Here is a 20,974-nt window from a genome sequence, read left to right on the forward strand (position 1 = left end):
TTCTCTCTGCCTCTCCCTCTATGGACTGCTTCTCTCCTAGCTGATTCCTTCACCGGATGAGTCCAGCTCTCACTGGCAGGGGAATGGCTGTGGTATATGCACAGTTCTACCCCGCATCCCCAGGAAGTGCCGCTAACAGACCCATGCCCGCCTACCCATGCTAGCATGACAGTACACTGTAAGGAACCAGATTAAGCCATGCCAGGTCCTCAGCTCCCAGCACACTGGGGCAGCTGGGAATCTGGCAGCCACTGCTCTCATTGGGGGAAATGCACTGGAGGACTTTGCTGAAGCCCCCACCCAGCCCACCCCAAATTCCTCTGGGAATTTGTGCCAACTCAGCTTACATTCCCCCTCAGTAAGGGACCACCATCTGCCCTCCCAAAACTGGTGGGGGGGCCCTCATCTTCCTTTAGAAGGATTGGAACAGCCACCAGGTTGACCAAACCTCCCCCTCTTCCCCCAGGGCTGGTCCCTGCTTTCAATATAATTAGCCCTTCCCTCTGCTTTGATCCCTGTCTGCCGGCCTGCTTTAGAGCAACTCTGGGCCTAGCTGGCTCTGAGTTGGGACCTGGGCTGCCCCCTAACTGAATTGTGGGTGCATTAGTGCATGAAGGAGTCTTGGGAATCCAGCTCAAGCCAGAGAGAAGGGGTAGGCCTGGGAGGCTGGGAAAGGGGTTGAGTTGGGAGGTTCGGAGGTGGAGAGTGTTTTAGCAGCTGATGGGGGTCAGCTGGAGAGCACATCAATGGCCTGAGGAGAGGTGGTCTTGGGTTAACAGGAGCATCACACGACACAGGGTAAGGTGGTTTGGACACATGGGGGAAGGGGGTGGCTTGTCCTGCGGGTGTGGGTGGCTGGTGCAGTCGGCAGCTGGGGGCCGGGTGCACCATCTGGTTCCATTCCTGGTCTTACTCCCCAGGGCTGTCAGTGCTGCAGAGGCCAGGCTGGGGGTCTGGTGGTTAGGGCTCTGCACACTGCCATAAGGTCTGGAGGAGAAGGGAAGACCCTGAACTCATTGCCAGCCCCGCCCCTTGCTCTGTGGGTTGGTAGCATTGGAGAGTCGCTCCCTACTACCCCCTAGAGTCATAGAATATCAGGGTTGGAAGGGACCTCAAGAGGTCATCTAGTCCAACCCCCTGCTCAAAGCAGGACCAGTCTTCAGACAGATTTTTACCCCAGTTCCCTAAATGGCCCCCTCAAGGATTGAACTCACAACCCTGGGTTTCGCAGGCCAATGCTCAAACCACTGAGCTATCCCTCCCCAAGCTGGCTGAAGGAGGCCCTGCCAGGTTCCCAAAGGAGGCCATCCTCCACCCAGGAGCTTTGATCCTTTCTGGGGGAAGGCAGAGGAGCTGCGAGTCTTTCCAATGCTTCAGGGATGCCCCAAAGCCCGACTGGGTCTCCACAGCTCAGAGCAGCACCTGCTCCTGGGTATGGGGGAAGAGCTGACTGCATTCAGCGCAGGAGCTCTCCACAGATCGTTGCAGCCTTCAGAGCACAAGTCTTCCATGGTCCTCCCCAATTCTACGTCAAACTCCCCTCCAGCAGACACACAGGACCCTGTCTCCGCAGAGCAGCCTTTTACTAAAAGATCATTCAGTCCGAAGGGCCGATCACATTCCCCAGCCACCGCTATGAGTGGGAAAGTGGGGCGGGAGATGGGAGCTCCTGCTCTTCCCCCATCATCACGGCCTTCCCTCCCGCCGTACTCCTAGGGAAAGCCCAGGGGGGTCAAAGAGCAAAGCCCAGGGATTCCAAGCCCACCAATGGCCTCAGGGCAGGGGCTTAATTCTCACTAGCAGCAGGAAAGCAGGAGGGTGCTGGCTGTTCCCAGGCACAGCCTGGACAAACACAAGGACACATGCAATGAGCGATCGCTCCTACCAACCCGCAATCCCTCCTGGCCTGCTCTCATGAACCAGCAAGCACCTGCTGTGCTGCCCAGCTTTCCATACACGCCCCATGTAGACCGCATCTTCTGTGCTGCCAGTGCCCAGGAGCCCCCAGGGGAATGCGCTGCTCCTCTGCTGAGTGTGCCAGACTGGCGCAGGTAGAATACACCCATTGGGCTGCCTCATGCAGCAGGCGCCTTGCAGTGCGCCCCTGATTACAAGGAGAGCTTACTGGGCAATGACAGCACAGCAGGTACAAGAGGAAAACCAGCAAGGAAAGGGTTAACCCTCTGATTGGGGGCAGGAGATTTCCATTACCTCACTGGCCACACTCAGACAAGCTGAAATTCAGCCAGACCAAGCCCCGCTTAAAATAACTCGGAGGGTTAGACACACACCCACAAAAGGCTAGAAATTCAGGGTCAGGTTGAGTCTCTGTTCTTAATTTGACCCACAGGCGATGGCCCAGTACCAAGGAGGACGGCAGCAACCTCTACACACTCGCGGGGCTCATCAGGATCTGTGTCTGAACCGCTCTCATTTGAAAACCTCCAGAGAACAGGCTTTGTAGGTAGAGGGGCAGGACTTGCTGGTCCCAGCCAGGAGGGGCATCCTGGCAGACAGTTCACCACCCCTGCCAGGATCTGCAGAGGCTACCCCAAGTGACAGTGACCTCAACTGAGCTGTTCCAAGCCTCACACCAGGCTTAGGTCCTGCCTGAGTCTAGCCCCAATGGTTGGCCAGGGCCAGCTCTCACCCATGCTGGAAGTTACACACGGTGCCTGTTCTCAAGCTTGGGCCTCTGGGAAGGGCCTATATCCCACAAAACAAGAGCCTGAGGATATTTCCAGATGCTTTTAGGATCATATCTCCAAACGTAACTCCAAACTTCTGCCTGCCGAGGTTTGCACATGCAGACACAGCTAATGTGTGCACGCAGAACAGGGAGTTATGCGGCTAAAGGGCTGTGAGCGCTGACCGTACAGTTTGCAGGTGCGATTTTGGAGTTGGCCGAAAATGTGAGCCGTGAAGTGCAGCTGCTATGGAAAACAGCATCGTTGGGCTCGGTGTTTATTGGGCCTCACTGACTCCAGATCACATATTCGAGATATTATGAAGTATACAAGACCCGGTCCTTCTTGCCTTGCTCATGGAAGCAGCCCCATTGACTTCTGTGGGAGCAGCAGGATCAGGTCCATTGACTTCCATAGGCCACTTGCACGAGTAAGGCATGTAGGATCTGGCCTATCATAAATAAAGTCGCTCCCTCACACGTAAGCGGCCGTTGCACAAGAGTAATTGTGCTGCTGATGGCTGGGCTCTGGATGAGTAATTGCCCAGTTCTCCGCTTCCTTCCTGGAGGGCCCAGGCTCCCAGAAATGACAAAAGAGGGGAAAAAGAAAAATGAATGGTTCGTCGCTGGGAGCTTGACCTATTCAATGCCGAGCAGACGCTCGTCAGCCCAGAGCGGCTGCAGTGACAGGAGTCAGGGTGGAAACGACGCAGCGAGAGGGAAGTGAAAAATACCAATGAGGGCGCCTAGGCTGCACTGGCACTCACGGTCGGATCCATCTAACTCTGCACGTGAGCCACCCACGGGGTGGAACCAACTCACAGCTACTCCAGAGGGGCACCAGCCTATACGCCCCGTGCTGGAGACTCAGGAGACACCAGCCGCAAGAGATGAAGAGGAAAGGCTCCCAACGGTTATGGGGAGGGGGCTCACTGAGAGGAAACTTCTGCTCATCCTAAGCATGGGAGCAGAACTGGACGGGGCAGGGGAGTTAACTGGCCGGGCTATTGGCAGGTCCCATAGTTGATGTGGGGGGGTGAAGGCCAACCAAGGGGTATATGTGAGGAATGGCTGGGGATAGGAAGCAAGCATCTCTGGTGGGAGGAGGGCAGGAGGAAAGATCTCAGAACTGTGGAGGGGTGGCTGCGGGAAAGAGCCTGTGAAATGAGGTGGGGGTCAATGACGTTGGGGGGGCAATGTTCTGGTGAATCTAGGCCTTCTCCCAAGTCGGAGGACTGACTGGGTTCTATAAGAAGATGCCCTCTGCTGAGGGGGCGAATGTCTCTGAGCCAGCTGGAATTTCATAAACCCGGAGTGAGGAAAACAAGAGGGAAATCTTAGCTGCTTTCTATACATGGGAGGGTACAAGCTTTAATCTCCCCTGCTGCCTGGGCCCAGTCCGAGCCTGGGATCCCTGATGTGATATGAGTTCTGCCAGATCTCAGCCTCCCCACTAATGGGCAGACGGGAGAGAAGTTCCCGAGGTCACTTTGTCAAGTGCTTTCCCCAGTAAGAAACACATTTGAACCATCCCCCTGAAGAAGGCCCATTGCTTCTTTCTTGGTACCATACTCCAGCAGAGAAAGGGGAAAGCACCTAACAGGTGTCTGGATGGAAGGGGGACAACACACACCACATCCAAAACAAGGATGAAGATTGTGCTCAGAAAGCCTCGTTATTTCTAGCACTCTCCACTAATTGCTGGGGGAAGGCAAATGGGAGGCCTGACTTCCCAGTGTTGCTAATTCCTCCTCCAATCCAGAGAGGCCCCTCCAAGAGCAAGTGCTTTTTCAGCCTGCCTTCAGAACAGGATGGCTCTAAACCGCAGAATGGCAAGCTAACCTCTGTGCCTAACATTGAGGGCTGCGTGTCCAACAGACAGAAACGCAAGCGGCAGGTCGATCTCCGGGGGCAGACAGCCAAGGAAACCATCAGAATGCAATGCAGTGCTGCTTTTAAGCTGATCAGCACCATTTCATAGCGGGGGAGGAGTTTATGACAGTTTGAGTCCAACAGGAACGCACTCGTTTTAAAAGCAACCTCGAAAGCACCTCTCTCAGGTATTTACAAGTACTTGTTCCTTGTAGTGTATCAGCAAGCCAGGACCAAGCTGGGGGGTCTGATTCCCAGTTCACGCAGACATACTCATGCTAGCTCTCATCTGACCTTGCACACTACAGATACTAGTGTGGCCACAGTAGTATGGGCAGTGGCAGTACCGTGCTAGCCGTCCCGAGTACAAACCTGCCTGAACCCCGCGGGTACATATGCAGCCTGTGCCACCACTCACGGCTGCCGGCGGTACCACAACTACACTATTTTTAGTGCACTAGCTCAGATGAGAGATAGCATGAGTATGTCTCCTCCAGCTGGGAATCACACGTCGTGCCAATGTAGCCTTAGGGAGAGTCTGTGTGGTGACAGTAGCACAGGCTGTGTTACTCCACCTGGGAGCTAGAGAGAACCACAGACTCTGGCTGAGCCCAGAAATTCATCACAGCTAGGCGCTGCCTCTTCTCTTCACCCCTCCCTCACAGTATTCAGGTGCATAAGTGTTAGACGCTGGACGAGGTGAACAGGTGCAGTTCAATCACAGTAAATCGGTCACCAGCCTCTGGGCGTCTGGAGCATCCCAAAGCACCCGTTAGGGCTTGCAGAGCCCCAGAAGCGCACACACCACAAAGGGTCACTGCTCTAACCACTAGACATTTCCTTGCCTTTGGAGACTCAGTCTAAAGCTTCCAGCATGGGAAAGGTTAGTGCTGCCTCTGACAAAACCGAGCTGCAAAGGGGAAGCGATGGAAGGGCTGAAGGGAAACGGTTCTAGGCAAGTGGCAGTTTTTAATAGAGCGCTCATAACACATGGCTTTTTAAGGGAGCCCTTTTCTTCCAATTTAGCAGATGGTGACAGAAAGCACAGAGCTCAGTCTAACACAGACACCCCCGGGGATAGAGAAACCCTCATTATTCACTGGCTCTCCGCAGCAGGCTGGGCAGCTAGCAACATGGGACAACAAGGCCGGCAGCCACGCAGGTCTGAATCGGAAGGGGGATTCAACTGCTGTCTTCAGGGCATTAGCGCATCACCACAGGGGGTCAGGAAGGAAATTCCCATTGACCCCAGCTCTAGTGACATTGTGCAAATGGCCACATGGACTTGGGCCGCATTGGGCCGCTGCAGGAAGCCACATGCCGGCATTGCTGGACCTCTGGCCACCATCCAGAGATAAACAAGCTGCATGAACTCTGAGTCCCGTCTGGAAGGCCTATAACACAGCATGGGTGAAATCCTGACTCCACTGAAGTCAATGGTCACACCATAGGTTTTGCAGCTTCACACATCCTGGTACCACACCACCACATGCAGTCCTAGTTACACCTCTTACCCCTGGCAGGGCATGGAACATTCCCCACAGGCAATGGCGGGAGCTCTGGCCTAACTGTTCAGAAGTGACTTGTGATGCTGGGTGCTCAACTTGAGACACATTTGGAGAGGGCAGATGCTCTCATTCTGAAAACCAGGCCCCTGTAACGGTGTCTCAAGCTGGACAGCTCAAAATCACCAGTTACTTCAAAAGGCAGGTCCTTCGCTTGAGCCATCCGGAGCTAGCCTGAACTTGTCGGGACCAGTCCGGCACTGGCTCCCGAAGGAATGGGCTGAGATGGTCTCATGAGCCAATTTCCCACTCCATTTGCAGCCATGGCTGTTCATGGGTGTTGTGAGACATATACAGTGTGACGCTCATTTGTGCCTGCACACACTGGGGTTGCAAGTGTTAGAGACCAGTTGAAAGTTTGGCCTAATTTCTACAAGTCTCTAACTCCACAAAGTAACTGCAATTAAATGACTGGGGAGTCCCCTGCGACTGCAGCACATGAAGCCAGCACATGGAGCGTTAACAGTCTAAGGTGGTAGCCGGTTTGAAGCTGCCTAGATAAGATGAGGCGGGGGAGGGAGGGAGAGGAAGCACCAGTGACCTGGTTTGTAATGGACACACTGCCCCCCAGGCCTCACTCTTAATGGCTCGCATAGTGACTGAGCATCAGGACAAGCTGATGATGCCACTGAGGGCTAACCAGGCAGAGAAACAGCCCAAGAGACTCTCCACAACTGCATCCATCACTGCCCAGGCAACAGAAACCAAGAGCAAGCCCTGGCTGGGGGGCTGCAGGCCCGAGGCCGGCACAGATTTAGGAAGGTTTCGGGGGACAGAGAAGGGATTGCAGCTCTACAGATCTCTCCCTCGCAAGCCAGCAAACAGTCCATGTCAGAAACCAGAGCAGAGCAGAAGGGAGGTGGCTGGAGACTTCGGGGGCAGCAGTTTTATGGCTCCTTACCTCAGACATGTTGACACGCCCCTCCTGGAAGGAGCAGTCAGCAGCATTGTGGGTGCAGATGTGCCGATATTTACACCAGTGGCATGGGAAGGAGCCATTCACACAGGACAGGCAGCTGTAGGGAGAGAGAGCTCATGAGGTAGTATCAAAACACTGTGAGGCAGTCACCATCTCTTGTGGTCCCAAAGCGCCTTACAGACTGCAACAGGCACCATTCCTCCACCCACAGAAATGCAGCTGTACTAATGGCTCATGGCAACATTAGGCCACACAATAATTTAGGACAAGGGGTGAAAACACACACTCACTCTCCAACTGAACCTGCAGGGGGATTTAGAGAGGCAGAATGGAATTACCCACAGTCAAATTTGGCCAGCATCTAGGAGTTAACATCCTGACTCTTGCTTAAAGTCCCACAGGATTTTTAATCACCATGAAAGGTCAGGGCCTCCATTTCACATCTTATCCACACGGTTGTATCTCAGGGGTTCTCAAACTGGGGCTCAGAACCCCTCAGGGGGTCATGAGGTTATTACATGGGGGGTCGCGAACTGTCAGCCTCCACCCCAAAGCCTGCTTTGCCTCCAGCATTTATAATGATGTTAAATATATCAGAAAGTGTTTTTAATTTATAAGGGGGGGGTCACACTCAGAGGCTTGGTATGTGAAAGGGGGCACCAGTACAAAATTTGAGAGCCATTGTTGTATCTGATACAGCACAGAGCAACCTAGCACTACCTTGGGGGCAGCACACAGTCAGAGGGGAGAGCACCCCTTACTGCATCACCCATCCCGCTACCCGCAGCACAGCACCCCCTCGCACCACCCTCGGCAACTGAAACAGAGCACAGTCAGAGGGTTGACAGGCCCCCCAGAGTCACCCCTCCACTCCCTTCGTCAAAGCACCACCCTGGGGCACTGAGGTCAGTCTGGCTTCTAACAGGGGAGCCCCCCACCATACCAAATCATTCACTCCAGGGTCTGTATACGAAGTTTACAGCATCTCTCGCTCCTCCCCCTGCCCCAGCCACATTCTCCTCCTCTGCTCCCCGTCATAACACATGTGGTGATAACACACACCATGTGGTCAAAGGCAGGGGACCTGCGGCGACCCTTCTCTCTAACTTGGCAGCACTGGGCCCTTCCCTTCCCGCCTGCTCATGAGGGGGCTGAATTGCACACTTTGTGAGCTTTATTTTTGGTTTTATGAAAGGCAATTTTAGCAAATGGAGTCAGAACAAGGCCCCTCCATTGCAGGGAGAAAAAGCCCTCTGCATTAATGCACATTCATTCAGAGGAAAATTATAACTGGCCAAAGGTTGGGTCAGATTAACATTTCATGACTGTAGCGCCTTTCACTTGCTTACAATGCAATGTGTGTGACCCCCTCTGTCGGCCCCCCCCCCCATCCTCAGTCACTGGCTGGGCTATGCCTGTGTTTCCCACCCCCTTCTCTGGTTGTTTGTCTCTCTCAATGCCTCCCATGGTTTTCTGTCTCCTTCTGGCTGATTGTATGTGTGTGTTTCCCCCTTCTCTCTAGCTGTGTGTGTCTCTCTCCGTCCCCCTTCCTCTCTCTCCTCTGCATCTCCCCAGGGCCCATGCTCACCATTGTTTGATCCCATGCGCCTGTACTTTGAAGTCCCTGTGTCAGAGATGCCTTGCAAAGGGACAGCTTTGGTAGGATACAGACATGGCAGGCAGGAAGCTTTTATTGAGCACAAAGAGCACAACTGCAGCCCTTCCAAAGCACCATAATTAGAGCTGGACGCGAAAAGGAGACCTGGAGTTACCTCAGCATGTCAACCGATTCCCGGAGAAACCGAGCAGCTAGCCAAGCCTGCAGCATCGGAATGGCACGGGGCCCCTCGCACCTACCCACTATAGCAGTGCAATAGTCCGCACTGTGTCCTTGGCCCCAAGGCTGGGCATAGGGATTCAGTGTGAAATACCAGCCTGATCCACACAGAGGGGATGGTGGGAAGGGGCAATGCGCTTATGCTGGAGCCCCCGGCGGGGGACAACAAGCGCTGCTGGATTTGTGTTAGCTGTCGATCCTGCCCCATGTGCTCGTGGTCTGGACAGACTGCCTGCTGACACTTCCTTGGCTCTTACAAACCACCCCCGGGATTGTTCACCTGGGAAGAATTCTACTAATCTGATGGTATTTTGGCCTTGCTACATATTCACGCAGCCTAGGGCTGATCACACCCAGCTAGCATGTTTGCCAAGGTATTAAACCCCGTCTATACTTGGTGCTAACACACTTTTAAACAGGACTTTGTTTAAAATGTGACAGCTAATATGTTCTTCAGAGACACCATTTCTCTTAGTCTAGACAAGGCCACCACCCTTTTGTAAGACACATTTCAGAAGTGCTTTAACAGCCTGCTTCAGGTCCAGGATCAGCTGACACAAAGTATTTCTAGTTTCAGAGTAGCAGCCGTGTTAGTCTGTATCCGCAAAAAGAAGAACAGGAGTACTTGTGGCACCTTAGAGACTAACAAATTTATTAGAGCATACGCTTTCGCATCCGAAGAAGTGGGCTGTAGTCCACGAAAGCTTATGCTCTAATAAATTTGTTAGTCTCTAAAGTATTTCTAGTACAGATGGCGATCTCACATCACAAGAGGGCTCAACACAGGCAGAATCCCAGCTCTAAGCCATCACCCAGATATTAATGTGGTTGTTAAATAGCTGTTTAGCGCAGAACAAGTAGCTAAATAAACGAACGGGGAGTCTCTAGGTGACACCAAACAACAGTCACTGACACGATCACTGCTTCAAGGATCAAATCACCAAGGAGCTCAGTGCTTTGCTGGCATGGGGCGTATCTCCACTGGGAAGGGAGCAATTCAGGTCTGCACCACTTGAGTCCTGACACCACAACAGCTGCCTCCATCAGAACATGGCTCCTTCAGGACATGGTGCTGTCACAACCTCACAAGGCCCTACATTAATCCAGGACTCTTACTCTCAAGCCAGGCCCACAAGAAGCAAGAGCATCCCATGGAACGAAATCTGGCCTGCTGACTGGGAGACAGGCGGAGTGGGGAGGCAGGGAGACAACCAAGAGGGAGGAAAGAACACCGGCACAGTATAGATTACCCCAACAAAGGGCTCGTCCTGCTGCCATTGTCCCCACTAGAGCAGAGCTGGGCCCCCAGCAATTACATGGAAACACAGGGACAGCCTTAGGTACACAGGGCCCTTGGCAGGAATGAGACCGGTGCACTGCCTAGAGTGGAACGATTATCCTTGAACCCCAGCTCTGAACAAGTCAGGCTTCCATGACAGCGCCCCCTGTAGGGCTTTCACAGGGAGAGCGGTGAAGGAGGTGGAAGGGAGGGGGAGAGCCTAGATCTGAAATGTAAGGAAACAGACAGAACGCCTCCCAAACAGGAGGCTCCAACCAATTCAGGAATCACGCTGAATTCCTCCCCCTCCCCCCCGCCGAGCTGTCACTTCCGAGATGCTGGGATAACACAAGGATGGTGAGTATGACATAGATGCCAGGTTAGACAGATCAAGGTACAGGCAGCTTCTGTACAAATCCACACACCTGGGGCTTTGCAGGGACGGAGTTCGTTGCTCTGGAGTTTCACACCCCATTACATATACAGCAGGAGCTTTTTAAATCCATGCGCACACGCTAAGGAAATATTTAATTAAGCTGCTTGCAAAGGGGCTGAAGTCATTTCCATGTTTCGCTCACGTTTTCACTTCCAAATGAACAGCCCTTGTTGCTTTACCCACAAATATGTTAATTGAGATGCTCCTTATGCAAATATATGCAATTTTATTTCAGCTGCAGATATTCAACTTAAAAGCACAGCTGTAGCCTCCTATCTCCAGTAGCTTTGATGGGGTGGTGCGGAGCGGAAAAAAAACAAACAACAAAGCAAAAGGATTGCTCCTATCCTCCCTCAAGCAGGGACAGGGAGGCAGACAAATCTGCTATCCGGGTGATGGGGACTGGCAATTAATCTAAGCAGTAAAGCAGTATCCCTGGAGAGGTTGGTCAAAAGGGGTTCCTGGATACAAGCACCTGATGGGGTGATCACTGAGGGCAGAGTAGACTGTTTGGGTGGCCCAGCGGTACAACCAGAAATAAGAGGATGAAATGGAGCTCCAGCAAATACAAGCTGAATATGAAGAAACATCTCCTAGCCATGAGATTTTTCAGACTGTTTCATAGTCTCTCAAGCCTCCATAACTCTGGACATTTAAAATGAGGCTGCAAAACCACTGGGGAATATGTGGTATGCCCTGGGCAAGGAGAAGATGGGACCAAAGAGGAGGACTCCACCTAGGGATCTGTGTCCCACATACAGCCTTTTCCCATGTTAACTTCAAGGCTAAGCAGTCTTTTCTTCCTATCTCTTTCAGGTCCAGGCTGCCCGGGTTTGGGGCGGAGTTCAGGCCGTGCCGTCCCATCCGGGTTTGGCCTAGGGTAGGGGTGCCCCGGCCGCAACAGGTCCGGGCTGCGGCATAGTTGGGGCCAGGGCGCTGCCCTGGCTGTGGCAGGTTGGGGGTCGGTCTAGCTTAGGGCTGGGGAAGGGGTGCCCCTCCCCCAGCTGTGGCTGGTCCCCGGTAGGGTTCCCTGAGCACCTGTGCAGCGCTAAATAGGGTGCCGTGCAGTTTACAGGAACTTGGGTCTCCGGTATCCCCAGCTATACTTTAGGCTGGAGTGAAGATGTGTACCGTACCATTTACCCACACTGGGCTCTCGCTGGCCTGGTGGCTCTCTCTTCATCTGCCAGGGAACAGACTTATTTCTAGTGACTCTAATAACCTATTCTTCAGCAGCCTCCAGGGATTTTAATTTCCTAATTTATACCTTCAGGCTCTTTCTAACCTAAGAGAGTCATGTTTAAAGTGCTGGTTCCTGGAGTTCTGCGTGACATTGTTACCTCTTGCTAGGATTCCCCTCCACTATGAAGATATCAAACTTAATTATATTATGGTTACTGTTACTTAATCCCTAGTGTACAGTGGCATTAGCAGCAGGGCCGGCTCTAGCGTTTTTGCCGCCCCAAGCAGAAAAAAAAAATAAAAAAGCTGCAATCGCAAGCGGCGGCAGCTCTACTGCCGCTTCATTCTACAGCGGCAATTCAGCAGCAGGTCCTTTGCTCCGAGAGGGAGTGACGGCCCCACCGCCGAACGGCTGGACGTGCCACCCCCCTCTTCATTGGCCGCTCCAGGCACCTGCTTGCTAGCCTGGTGCCTGGAGCCGGCCCTGATTAACAAAGACTGGCTGGCCAAACTCTATATAAAACGTATAGCAGCTAGAACACAAGCACTAGGGAACCTAAACTAGAACAGAGTTCAACACAGTTCTGGCATGTGTTAGCCTTGCCTACCCTAGTCACTTTCAATTCCAATTCCCCTCCATTCAGCAATATTTCCTTGGCAAGTCCAGGAGTCAGACTGGGACAATAAATGAGTAATTCTATTCTCCTGAACTCCACTTGCGGCCTAAGCTTCTCCCATTCATGATGCCAGAATGAGACCCAGATGGTACAAACCATGTTATCTACATTGTCATATCAGGCCTATCACTGTGATCATAGAAATTTAGGGTTGGAAGGGACCTCAAGAGGTCATCTAGTCCACCCCCACAAGCGGAGGCAGGATTATGTATCACTAGACTATTTCTGACTGACGTCTGTCTGACCTATTCTTAAAAATCTCCAATGATGGGGATTCCACAACCTTCCTAGAAAGCCTGTTCCAGTGTTTAACCATCTTTATAGATAGAAAGATTTTTCTAATATCTAACCTTAATCTTCCTTGCTGCAAATTAAGCTGATTACTGATCTCTGACTGTCCCTCTCTTTCCTCGCATGCTTTGATCAGCAGTGAAACAGTTAGCAGCCTTGAAATGTAAATGATCACGATTAGGTGTTAGAACTAATAATACCCTTTGAAATGAATATGGGAAGCTGAAACCTCTCCCAGAGCTAACTTTCCAAGCAGTCTGCAGACTCAGACACCACTGCACTAGTTCGCACTTGTCGTTATGAAGAACAACCTTCAGAACAGGAAGCAAGTGCTAGAGAGAAGATCATGAAAGCTGAGATTCTAGAGATGAGATACCTCTAGCAGCAAAACTTACTGGCTCAATGAATCACGGCAAACTGGCCCAGTTGGATCCCTGGTGTTGCCAAAGCACACAAAAGAGCCCGAGCTCTCCGCTGTGCCTGTGAGAGAGGCGCATTCTGCCCAATGTCAGGCTGTACTGCGTGTTTGAGGTTTTATCCTGAAGTGTCCATTTGTCATTACTGTCTGTTCCCGATGCAGTGGCAGGTTGCTCGGCAGCATGCTGCCATCTGTGCAGTCTCTCTCCTGCTTCCCACCGTCAGGCATTTTTAATTTCTCGTCACTTATCAACTAAAAAGCTTTCATCACTCCTGATAACTGGAGGAAATCTCCCTCACACCCTCCCTTAAACTTTAGGCATTGGGGCAGACAGCAACTCCCCTATCGCACCTGTTCCGCAACCAACCAAACCGGGCTGGAAACTATTTATGTTGGAGACACAATACAGACCCAAATGCAGGCGCAGAGCCCCCAGCAGCTTAGCCGCCATGTTATCCATGACTAATTCACCAGCAATTTCTCCTGCCTCCTCCAAGTGGTGGAGCCAGGTGCCACATGAGTGGAGACGAACTCAGCAAAGACCTCAAGTTAGGCAAAAAACCCCTACCCCGAGGGATTGGGTTCATTGGCAGCAACCACCAGGAGGCAGACTAGCAGCGTTACCAGTCACACTCCCTCCCTCCTTGCCTCCTAAGGGTCTCTGAGCATTATGATGATGATTTATTATTTGTATTACTGTAGCTCCTAGGAGCCCGAGCCATAGACCAGGGCCCCACTGTGCTAGGTGCTGTACAAACAGATCCCTCCCCCAAGGAGCTCATAGTCATGAAACGATCCATGTCCATGGTCTTCCCTAGAACCTCTAAGGGGGCCACAATGGGCTGGGGTGCATCATGGCTGTAGGTCCCCCACCTAGAGAAAGAGCAGTGAGGTCTGCAGACAATGAGGATCACCCTAATAAACACAAAGCCTTGCAGAAAGAGAGGTGGAGTGAGCAGCATTGAGTAGGGGACTGAGGCCAGAGTCTCCACTCATGGCCTGCTGCCCCCGCTAGGTGACAGCACAGCTGGGCTACTTTCCTTCCAATTCTGGGGTCATTTGTGAATTTGCTCACTGTTGAATTTACACAGAGAAACACCTGATACAGGAGCACCAGGTGGCAGTGCAGAGGGGTGTTTGAGGTTAGTGAGTCAAGGAAGTCTCTGGATACCACAGGAGAGTCACCAGGCCATATGGACAGAAGGCTATAGTGAGTAGAAAGCGTCACTCCTGAAATCCCAGCTAGGACACAATCAGCTCCACAGAGCCCAGTCCGAGAACCTGTGGATCACAACATCAGGACACAGTTTCCTGTTAGCCAGTTTAGAAGCGGGCAGCTCAAGTCCCCATGGCATTCTTCCTGCTGTCCCAGGGCCTGGTCCAAGCCTAGCGAAGCAACAGGAGTCTTTCCATCGTGTCTGATGGGGTGGCATCGTTCCTCATTCACCTTCACTCGCTCTTATCCCCACGCACGGAGTGCACCTCACCATTATATTGGTAGGTGCATGGCCTGGGGCACAAATCCACTCACTTCTCTTATCTCCAGCTTAGAGCACCAAGAGATGGGAAGGTAGAGAATAAAACAAGAATCCATAGAGGGGAGATAAGCCTGATCGGGGAAATAAGTAGAGAGCGGGAAGGAAGGAAGGAAGATGCAGGGTGAAGGTGGCCAAAGGTGCTCCCCGAAAGCGAGCGAAAGGAAGAGGCAGGTGTTTGACGTGAGCAGTCTGGGCTCTTTCATGCGAGGTGCTAGGAGGAAGCCATGCTGGTGGGGAGCACTACCTGGAGCAGTGATTTCTACACAAGCTGGCCCTGGAGGAAGGATATGGAGCAAACCATGGGGAGATGAGGGGAGGAGGGGGCAAGTTCTATTACGAGCACACACAGAACAAGAGAGATTCACTGGAAAGGAAAATTATATACATGATCTGTGCTGATGGAAACAGCATCTGCATACGCATAGCAGCTCCCTCTGACTTCCTAAGATCCCCCGAGCTACTTTTAAGACTGTATCTCGGGATGAAAGATACATCCTTAGAAATATTAGATTCCATTATAGCCTACACTTGGAGTGGCAGCAGAGAGGGAGGGGGGTTGCATTGCAAGCGCCTTGTGCTTTGCTTCCATTAATCTGCAGAACACACTGATGGGGGGTGGTGTGAGGAGGCCTGTGCTAGTGGGAGTCATCAGTGGGTTGATGGCATTCCCCCCCACAGAACCCCACGAGTTTGGGCAGTCTCCTGCTAGTCTGTGGCAGACGTCTGTCCATGTCACCAAACTGCCAGCCCTCTTCGTACTCACCAGGGTACAAGAGAGACCTAGAACTGGCAGAGCAAGGAGCACTGCAGGCTGGCTCTCACCTCCCTTACACCCACGCCACTCTCTTTTCTCAACCCAACCCGCCTCTGTGGATGCCTCTTTGAACTCACCTCCACCTTCTTTCGTGCTGCCCCATATCTGGAACTCCCTCCTGACCCTGCTCACTACACCCCCTCCCTCCCATTCTCGGAGTCCCTCCTGAAAAGTCGCAGCTTCAAGGAGGCCTTTCAACCAAAGCCTTAGATTTAAAAAAAGAAACCTCAAGATGTGCACATTATTCTCCCAGGGAACTTATCGAGCTTGCCCTTGTCCTCCCTACACCGCTGGGTCCCCCCAGCTCCTCATGTTGTTGTCGGTTTAACTCAGGCCCTGATTCTGCATCCCTTACGCCAAACAAGTAGCATAACAGTCCCATTGGAGGCAGTAGGATTGCTCACACAAGTAAATGCTACTCACTGGGAGTAAAAGTTGCAGAATCAGGCCCTTAAGTTATACGATCTGCAGGACGGGGACATGATCTGTACTTGTTTTGTAAAGCACCAAGCGCATCTGAATTGCAGGGCACGGGCAGAACCATGTGGGAAGTCTGGGCTGGGGACAGCAGGGGGACCAAAGGTCTGGACAGCGGGGCACGAGCAGAGCTAGGAGAGTTTGCACAACACCTGTCCATACTACACCTGGCTCTAGCAAGTACCAACAGCCGACACTTTCCTGAGGAACACAATTAGTTTTAAGCTATAAAAGAAAGAAGGAAAAAGGCAACAGCGGGGTGAGGAGCCTGGAAGAGGCTGGGCAGTGAGCAGGGGCTGCAGTGATTCACATGCTAGCAGCGAGCCCAGCCCCTGCCTTCCTTACACTGCCACGCAGCACCCGGCCCCTGAAGCAATGCATTAAAATCCCATTTGCCTAATGGAGACTTATAACAAAAGCCTGACCTGTGAGACAGGGCTGCTCTATTCAACCGCAGCAGCATTCACATGCCTAAAGTTAGAAGGACGCCCGACTGCAGCTGTGGTAGAGTTACAGTGCTCGGCCATTTCTGTATTGTTTGGACCTCTTGTTTGTGATGCCCTCAAAGAAGCTTAATAAATAAAATGTATTTTCCTGCCTCCCCATCGGACAAACACCAACTCCGGCCCCCCTCTCCCTTTCCCCCAGGGCTAGTGGAGCAGAAACGAAACCAGCTTCCTTTGCTTCGCTTCCTTCTTTGTGCACCAGTATCACCCCAGACATTGCCCTCGTTCTGGGCGTAGGGTTTTTGGGCAGTCTGCTGCCACACAGCCAACAGGGGGAGCTCAGAAGACAGGCCCAGTGTGGTGCAGGCTCCAAGAAAGAACAGCTTTGCTGGGAGATATTAGGGGATTCAGTTATTGACCACTGATGGTGCTTAGGGCCACCATTGTCACCACCTGAGGGCAGAGCTCTGGGCCTCCTTGTTTTCTATGCCAGCACCTGATGGCATTAATGTCTCGCATAAGAGAATTACACAGAGGATGGGTATGTCTGAGCCCAGGCGTGATTTCCCCAATCCAAACTGCCATCCCACTTCCATCAACCAAGTTCCCCACTGTGACTTTCCAAAATCCTGCCATCCATCCAGATCAGGTACCCGATCACCATTTGACCTTTTATGGGACCAGCTTCTGTTGGTGAGAGAGACAAGCTTCTGAGTTTACACAGAACTTGACTCTCTCACCAACAGAAGTTGGTGCCATAAAAGAGATTAGACCTTGTCTGTCTAATATCCTGGGACCGACATGGCTACAACAACGCTCCCTATGCCATTTGACCTTCTCCGTTCCCCTATGCCAATGGGAGGAGTTGGTTTCCATGCTAGTGGGGCTGCTGCTTTGTAATGGATTCATCTCTGCACAGGTGCCTATGTGAGTCTGAACAAATGTCTATTAAAACCCAAATGTTCTGCACAGTTTATCGAAATGAAGAAACTGAGGAACTAGTCCCCATGTCCCTTAAACCTCCCCCCAGAGTCCCTCCGGTTCTGGCTCAAGCCTTCAGAGAGAAGCCGCAATGGAAGCTCTGACCCAGAGATTCCAAAGTCCCCCCTCCCCCCCCCAACGAAATACTTGGAACAAATCTGTTTGGGTTGTCCACAAGGGAGGTTTCTTTTACCCTCCTCTGAAGCAGCTGGGGCTGGGCACTAACGGAGTCAGGACACTGGACTGGATGGTGCCCGTAGCCTCTGTTTGCTAGAGGCTGGGAATGGGCGACAGGGGATGGATTACTTGATGATTACCTGTTCTGTTCATTCCCTCCGGGGCACCTGGTACTGGCCACTGTCGGTAGACAGGATACTGGGCTAGATGGACCTTTGCTCTGACCCAGTATGGCCGTTCTTATGGATGGCCCCTACTCTGATCCAGTCCAGCAGTCCCTATATTCCTACAGGCCAGCCCTCCTGCCAGTACCTTCCCGCTCTCATATCTATTATTTTCCCCCTCCTAGACGTCCGAGTTCAGAGGAGATGTCCGTTCAGAAGTGTGTTCCTATATTGAGCTCGCTCTCTCACTCTCTCTCTCTCGCCGGAATTCCCAACTCACTTTCAAGGCAGATTTCTCACTCATCTACCTAGCCAGAGAACAGTCCCTATTCAAGTCGATAAGGGAACCTAGCATTATGTCTTTATCTCTAAAGAGGACTCAATTTCCTGAAGAAGACCTTGACGAGGGAGTTAACGCTTACAAGGAGGGCCGTGTCATCTGCATACGTTTGGACACAGAATGACTAATTGGGTTATCAAAGCAGCTGGAGTAGCCTTTAAACAGTGTGCACCTGATCGGGACAGAAAACCCTCAAGGGGCAGGGCTAGCAGGGAAGGAACCTACATTAGATTCTCCCTGGGGAGATTCCTACCTAATCATCCCATCACAGGGGGGAGAGTTTGCACCCCTGACCTAAAGACCAGCCCACATGGACAGCCCACAAACCCAGTGGATTCACATGAATTCCAGGGTCAGTGGGAGACCCCTACTGTCGGTATGGGGGTCTGTGTCTCCGCATCAGCTCTTGGTCTCCACTGCTCCACAAAGCATGGCTCAAATATAGGTGTGCTGACAGGGCTCCCACAGTTGATGGCTGCCCCAGAGACCCTCCCCCCTCCCCATACACACACTTTAAGGAGAATCCCCACAGCAGAGGAAAAACCCCAGAAACAGAATCCAGCCTGGGGCTCTACATTTTGTTACTCTGTGCTTTTCAAAGCTGATATATGTCTCCCATCAGCCCAGCTCTTCTCCATGAACGGATCCCACCACCCATAGAGTTTCCTCCTCGTGATCCAGGATAAGGGAGGAGAAAACATTGTCAGAGAAGTCACTAAATCCCTTTTCCATGGCGAAATGTGCATGGTACTAGGGAGTGCAACAGGGCCCGGCGTTACTCTGTATGTTCTCAGCCAAAGATTTTGTGAAAACACAGGGCCGTGGGCTCAGGACAGCTTGCTCTAGCCTCAGACTTCACACTAAGAGCACTAACTAGCTACCCCTTAACTACCTCAAAGGCCTCCCCCAGGCATTTCAGGGAAAGCTCAGCCTTATCTAGTCACTATACATAGAACCGCAGACGCCCCCAGCACATGGAACAAGTACATAGTCAAACACTCTGTGCTAATCTAGGTTTAACAAACAGGAGCCCGGGTCGTCTTGTCGCAGCTTTTTCTGAAAGGATAGAGCGTCTGCTAGATGTCACATAGGACTGGCCTTGAAAAATCAGCTGTGGGGCAACCTTGTCAACAGTCAACAGCACTTTAGTAAGAATTGGATAATCTGTATTGAGAGGTGCTATAGGCCTCCAATTCCTAGTGTCACGGTGATTCCTCTCTCTGTAAAGCAGAGCGAGGAGAGAATCGTTGCGAGGCTCTGTCACGGCTCTCCCCTCTCAAAGCAGTTTGGAAAATATTGACAAGGTCAAAACAGATTAACTCATGGGGGCATTTATAAAAGAGAGTTCTAACCCCCTCCTCCTCCCGTCTCGGATTTACCAGGAGGACTCCAAGCCTCTCCCAATTCCTGTTTGTTAATTGGAGCGTGGAAATCCAGAGCTTCCATTACAAAGGGGCCATTACTGAGAATCCCCCACCTGTCTCCTTGTCAGTGTCCTTCCCTTGCAAGAAGTTACTACGGAAATCAGGAATAAGGTGCATTATCTTTGTCGCTAACACAAACTGACTTGTTTTCAAGCAAACCTAGCTAGTTTCTATTTTAATTCAAGCCCGATGATGCTCAGGACAAGGTCTGCTTTCCTGGTGACGCTGTAATGCGGCAGTTATACTGGAAACCAGGGCTCTGATTCCCACCTGCACCTTGCAAGAGGCCCAGCTCCGGATGGCAGTGGGCAAAACGCTAAGCCCAGACCTCGGCACATGTTACAGTAGCACTACTGGCTGTTCTACCTTACGGCAACTTCCCACAGCTACATACAGGCTGCTCTGCAGCCCAGAATAGCTGGAACACTCGCACAAGCCTTCCAGCCCCAACAGGCCTCTTCCCACCCTGACCCACTCCATAGCATACTCCTGTGCCAGAGATTGTGTGGGGACGGTGACACTGGGCCATTATGCCTGCCCTACGCCACCAAGGGAGTGCCTGCACCAGAGGAAATTACAAGAGAAAGAGGATTGAATGACGTCCAGATGTGGGATCAAGATCTCACCTCCTCCTTGAAGGGAGTTGTGACAAGATTTTCAAGGGATTTTGGTACCCGACTTGAGACACCTTAGAGGGCCTGATTTTCATCCACCCTACGAAAATCAGGCCCTTTTATGGCCTCTAAAGTTGGGCACCGTAAAACACTAACCATTTATGAAAATTGTAGCCGGCATCAGGAGATTTAGATTGTAAATGTTGGAAAGGAATGTAAGAGAGGGGGAGGAGAGGCAATTTACAAAAACCTAACACCAGTCGAAATGTTTTCATGGATTTTTTAAAAAGCTTTCAATATAAACAGCCTTTTGTGGTTGTTGATTTCAACATTCCCCTGGGCTATCAGAAAACCCAGCATGGCAGCACTACGCTGGAGAAACAGAAAACACAACCCACCAGAAATAGAAAGTGCAAGTGACCAGTCTGAGGTTTCCCTTCCCCCAAGCTGAGGAGGTCCAAAGAGTAAAACAAGCAGCAGCAAAGCGGAAAAGTAAAGGAGATTGCTTAAAATTCTTTCTGCTGTCGTCATCTGAGGTGATTAGCAGTAATGCAGGGAAAGACTTTCTAAGCCCCCCAAGCAGAGCTCCCTATAACCAGGGAAAGGAGAAATGCCAGTGAAATCCATTAGAGATTTGGTTATGCTAATCTATCGGGGAGAGGAGCCCATGTCTAGGGTGCTGGTTGGAAGTACAAAGCTCTAAGATAACAAATCAGAGAGAAATAGGATAGAGTCCCCTTACGTTGTTCTCTCAAAGATACATTCACAGGAGAGACTTTTTAAACAAGTTATTTTTAGCTCATCTTTGACTATTGATGATTCATTTTCATTATGGTC

General features: G+C 51.6%; 1 protein-coding gene across 5 annotated transcripts in view; it reads right to left on the reverse strand.

Annotated features, from left to right (window-relative positions):
• The window catches only part of PLXNA1 (plexin A1), a 327,351-nt gene that overhangs the window by 108,419 nt on the left and 197,958 nt on the right, over positions 1-20,974 (reverse strand). For all 5 annotated transcript variants that reach the window (XM_034777199.1, XM_034777200.1, XM_034777202.1 and 2 more), the window contains exon 9: positions 7,025-7,139. In XM_034777199.1, the coding sequence (XP_034633090.1) occupies positions 7,025-7,139 (115 nt within the window). The remainder of the gene's footprint in view (positions 1-7,024; positions 7,140-20,974) is intronic.

The sequence above is a fragment of the Trachemys scripta genome, chromosome 7 (genome assembly GCF_013100865.1).
Source record: "Trachemys scripta elegans isolate TJP31775 chromosome 7, CAS_Tse_1.0, whole genome shotgun sequence".
Taxonomy (NCBI): domain Eukaryota; kingdom Metazoa; phylum Chordata; order Testudines; family Emydidae; genus Trachemys; species Trachemys scripta.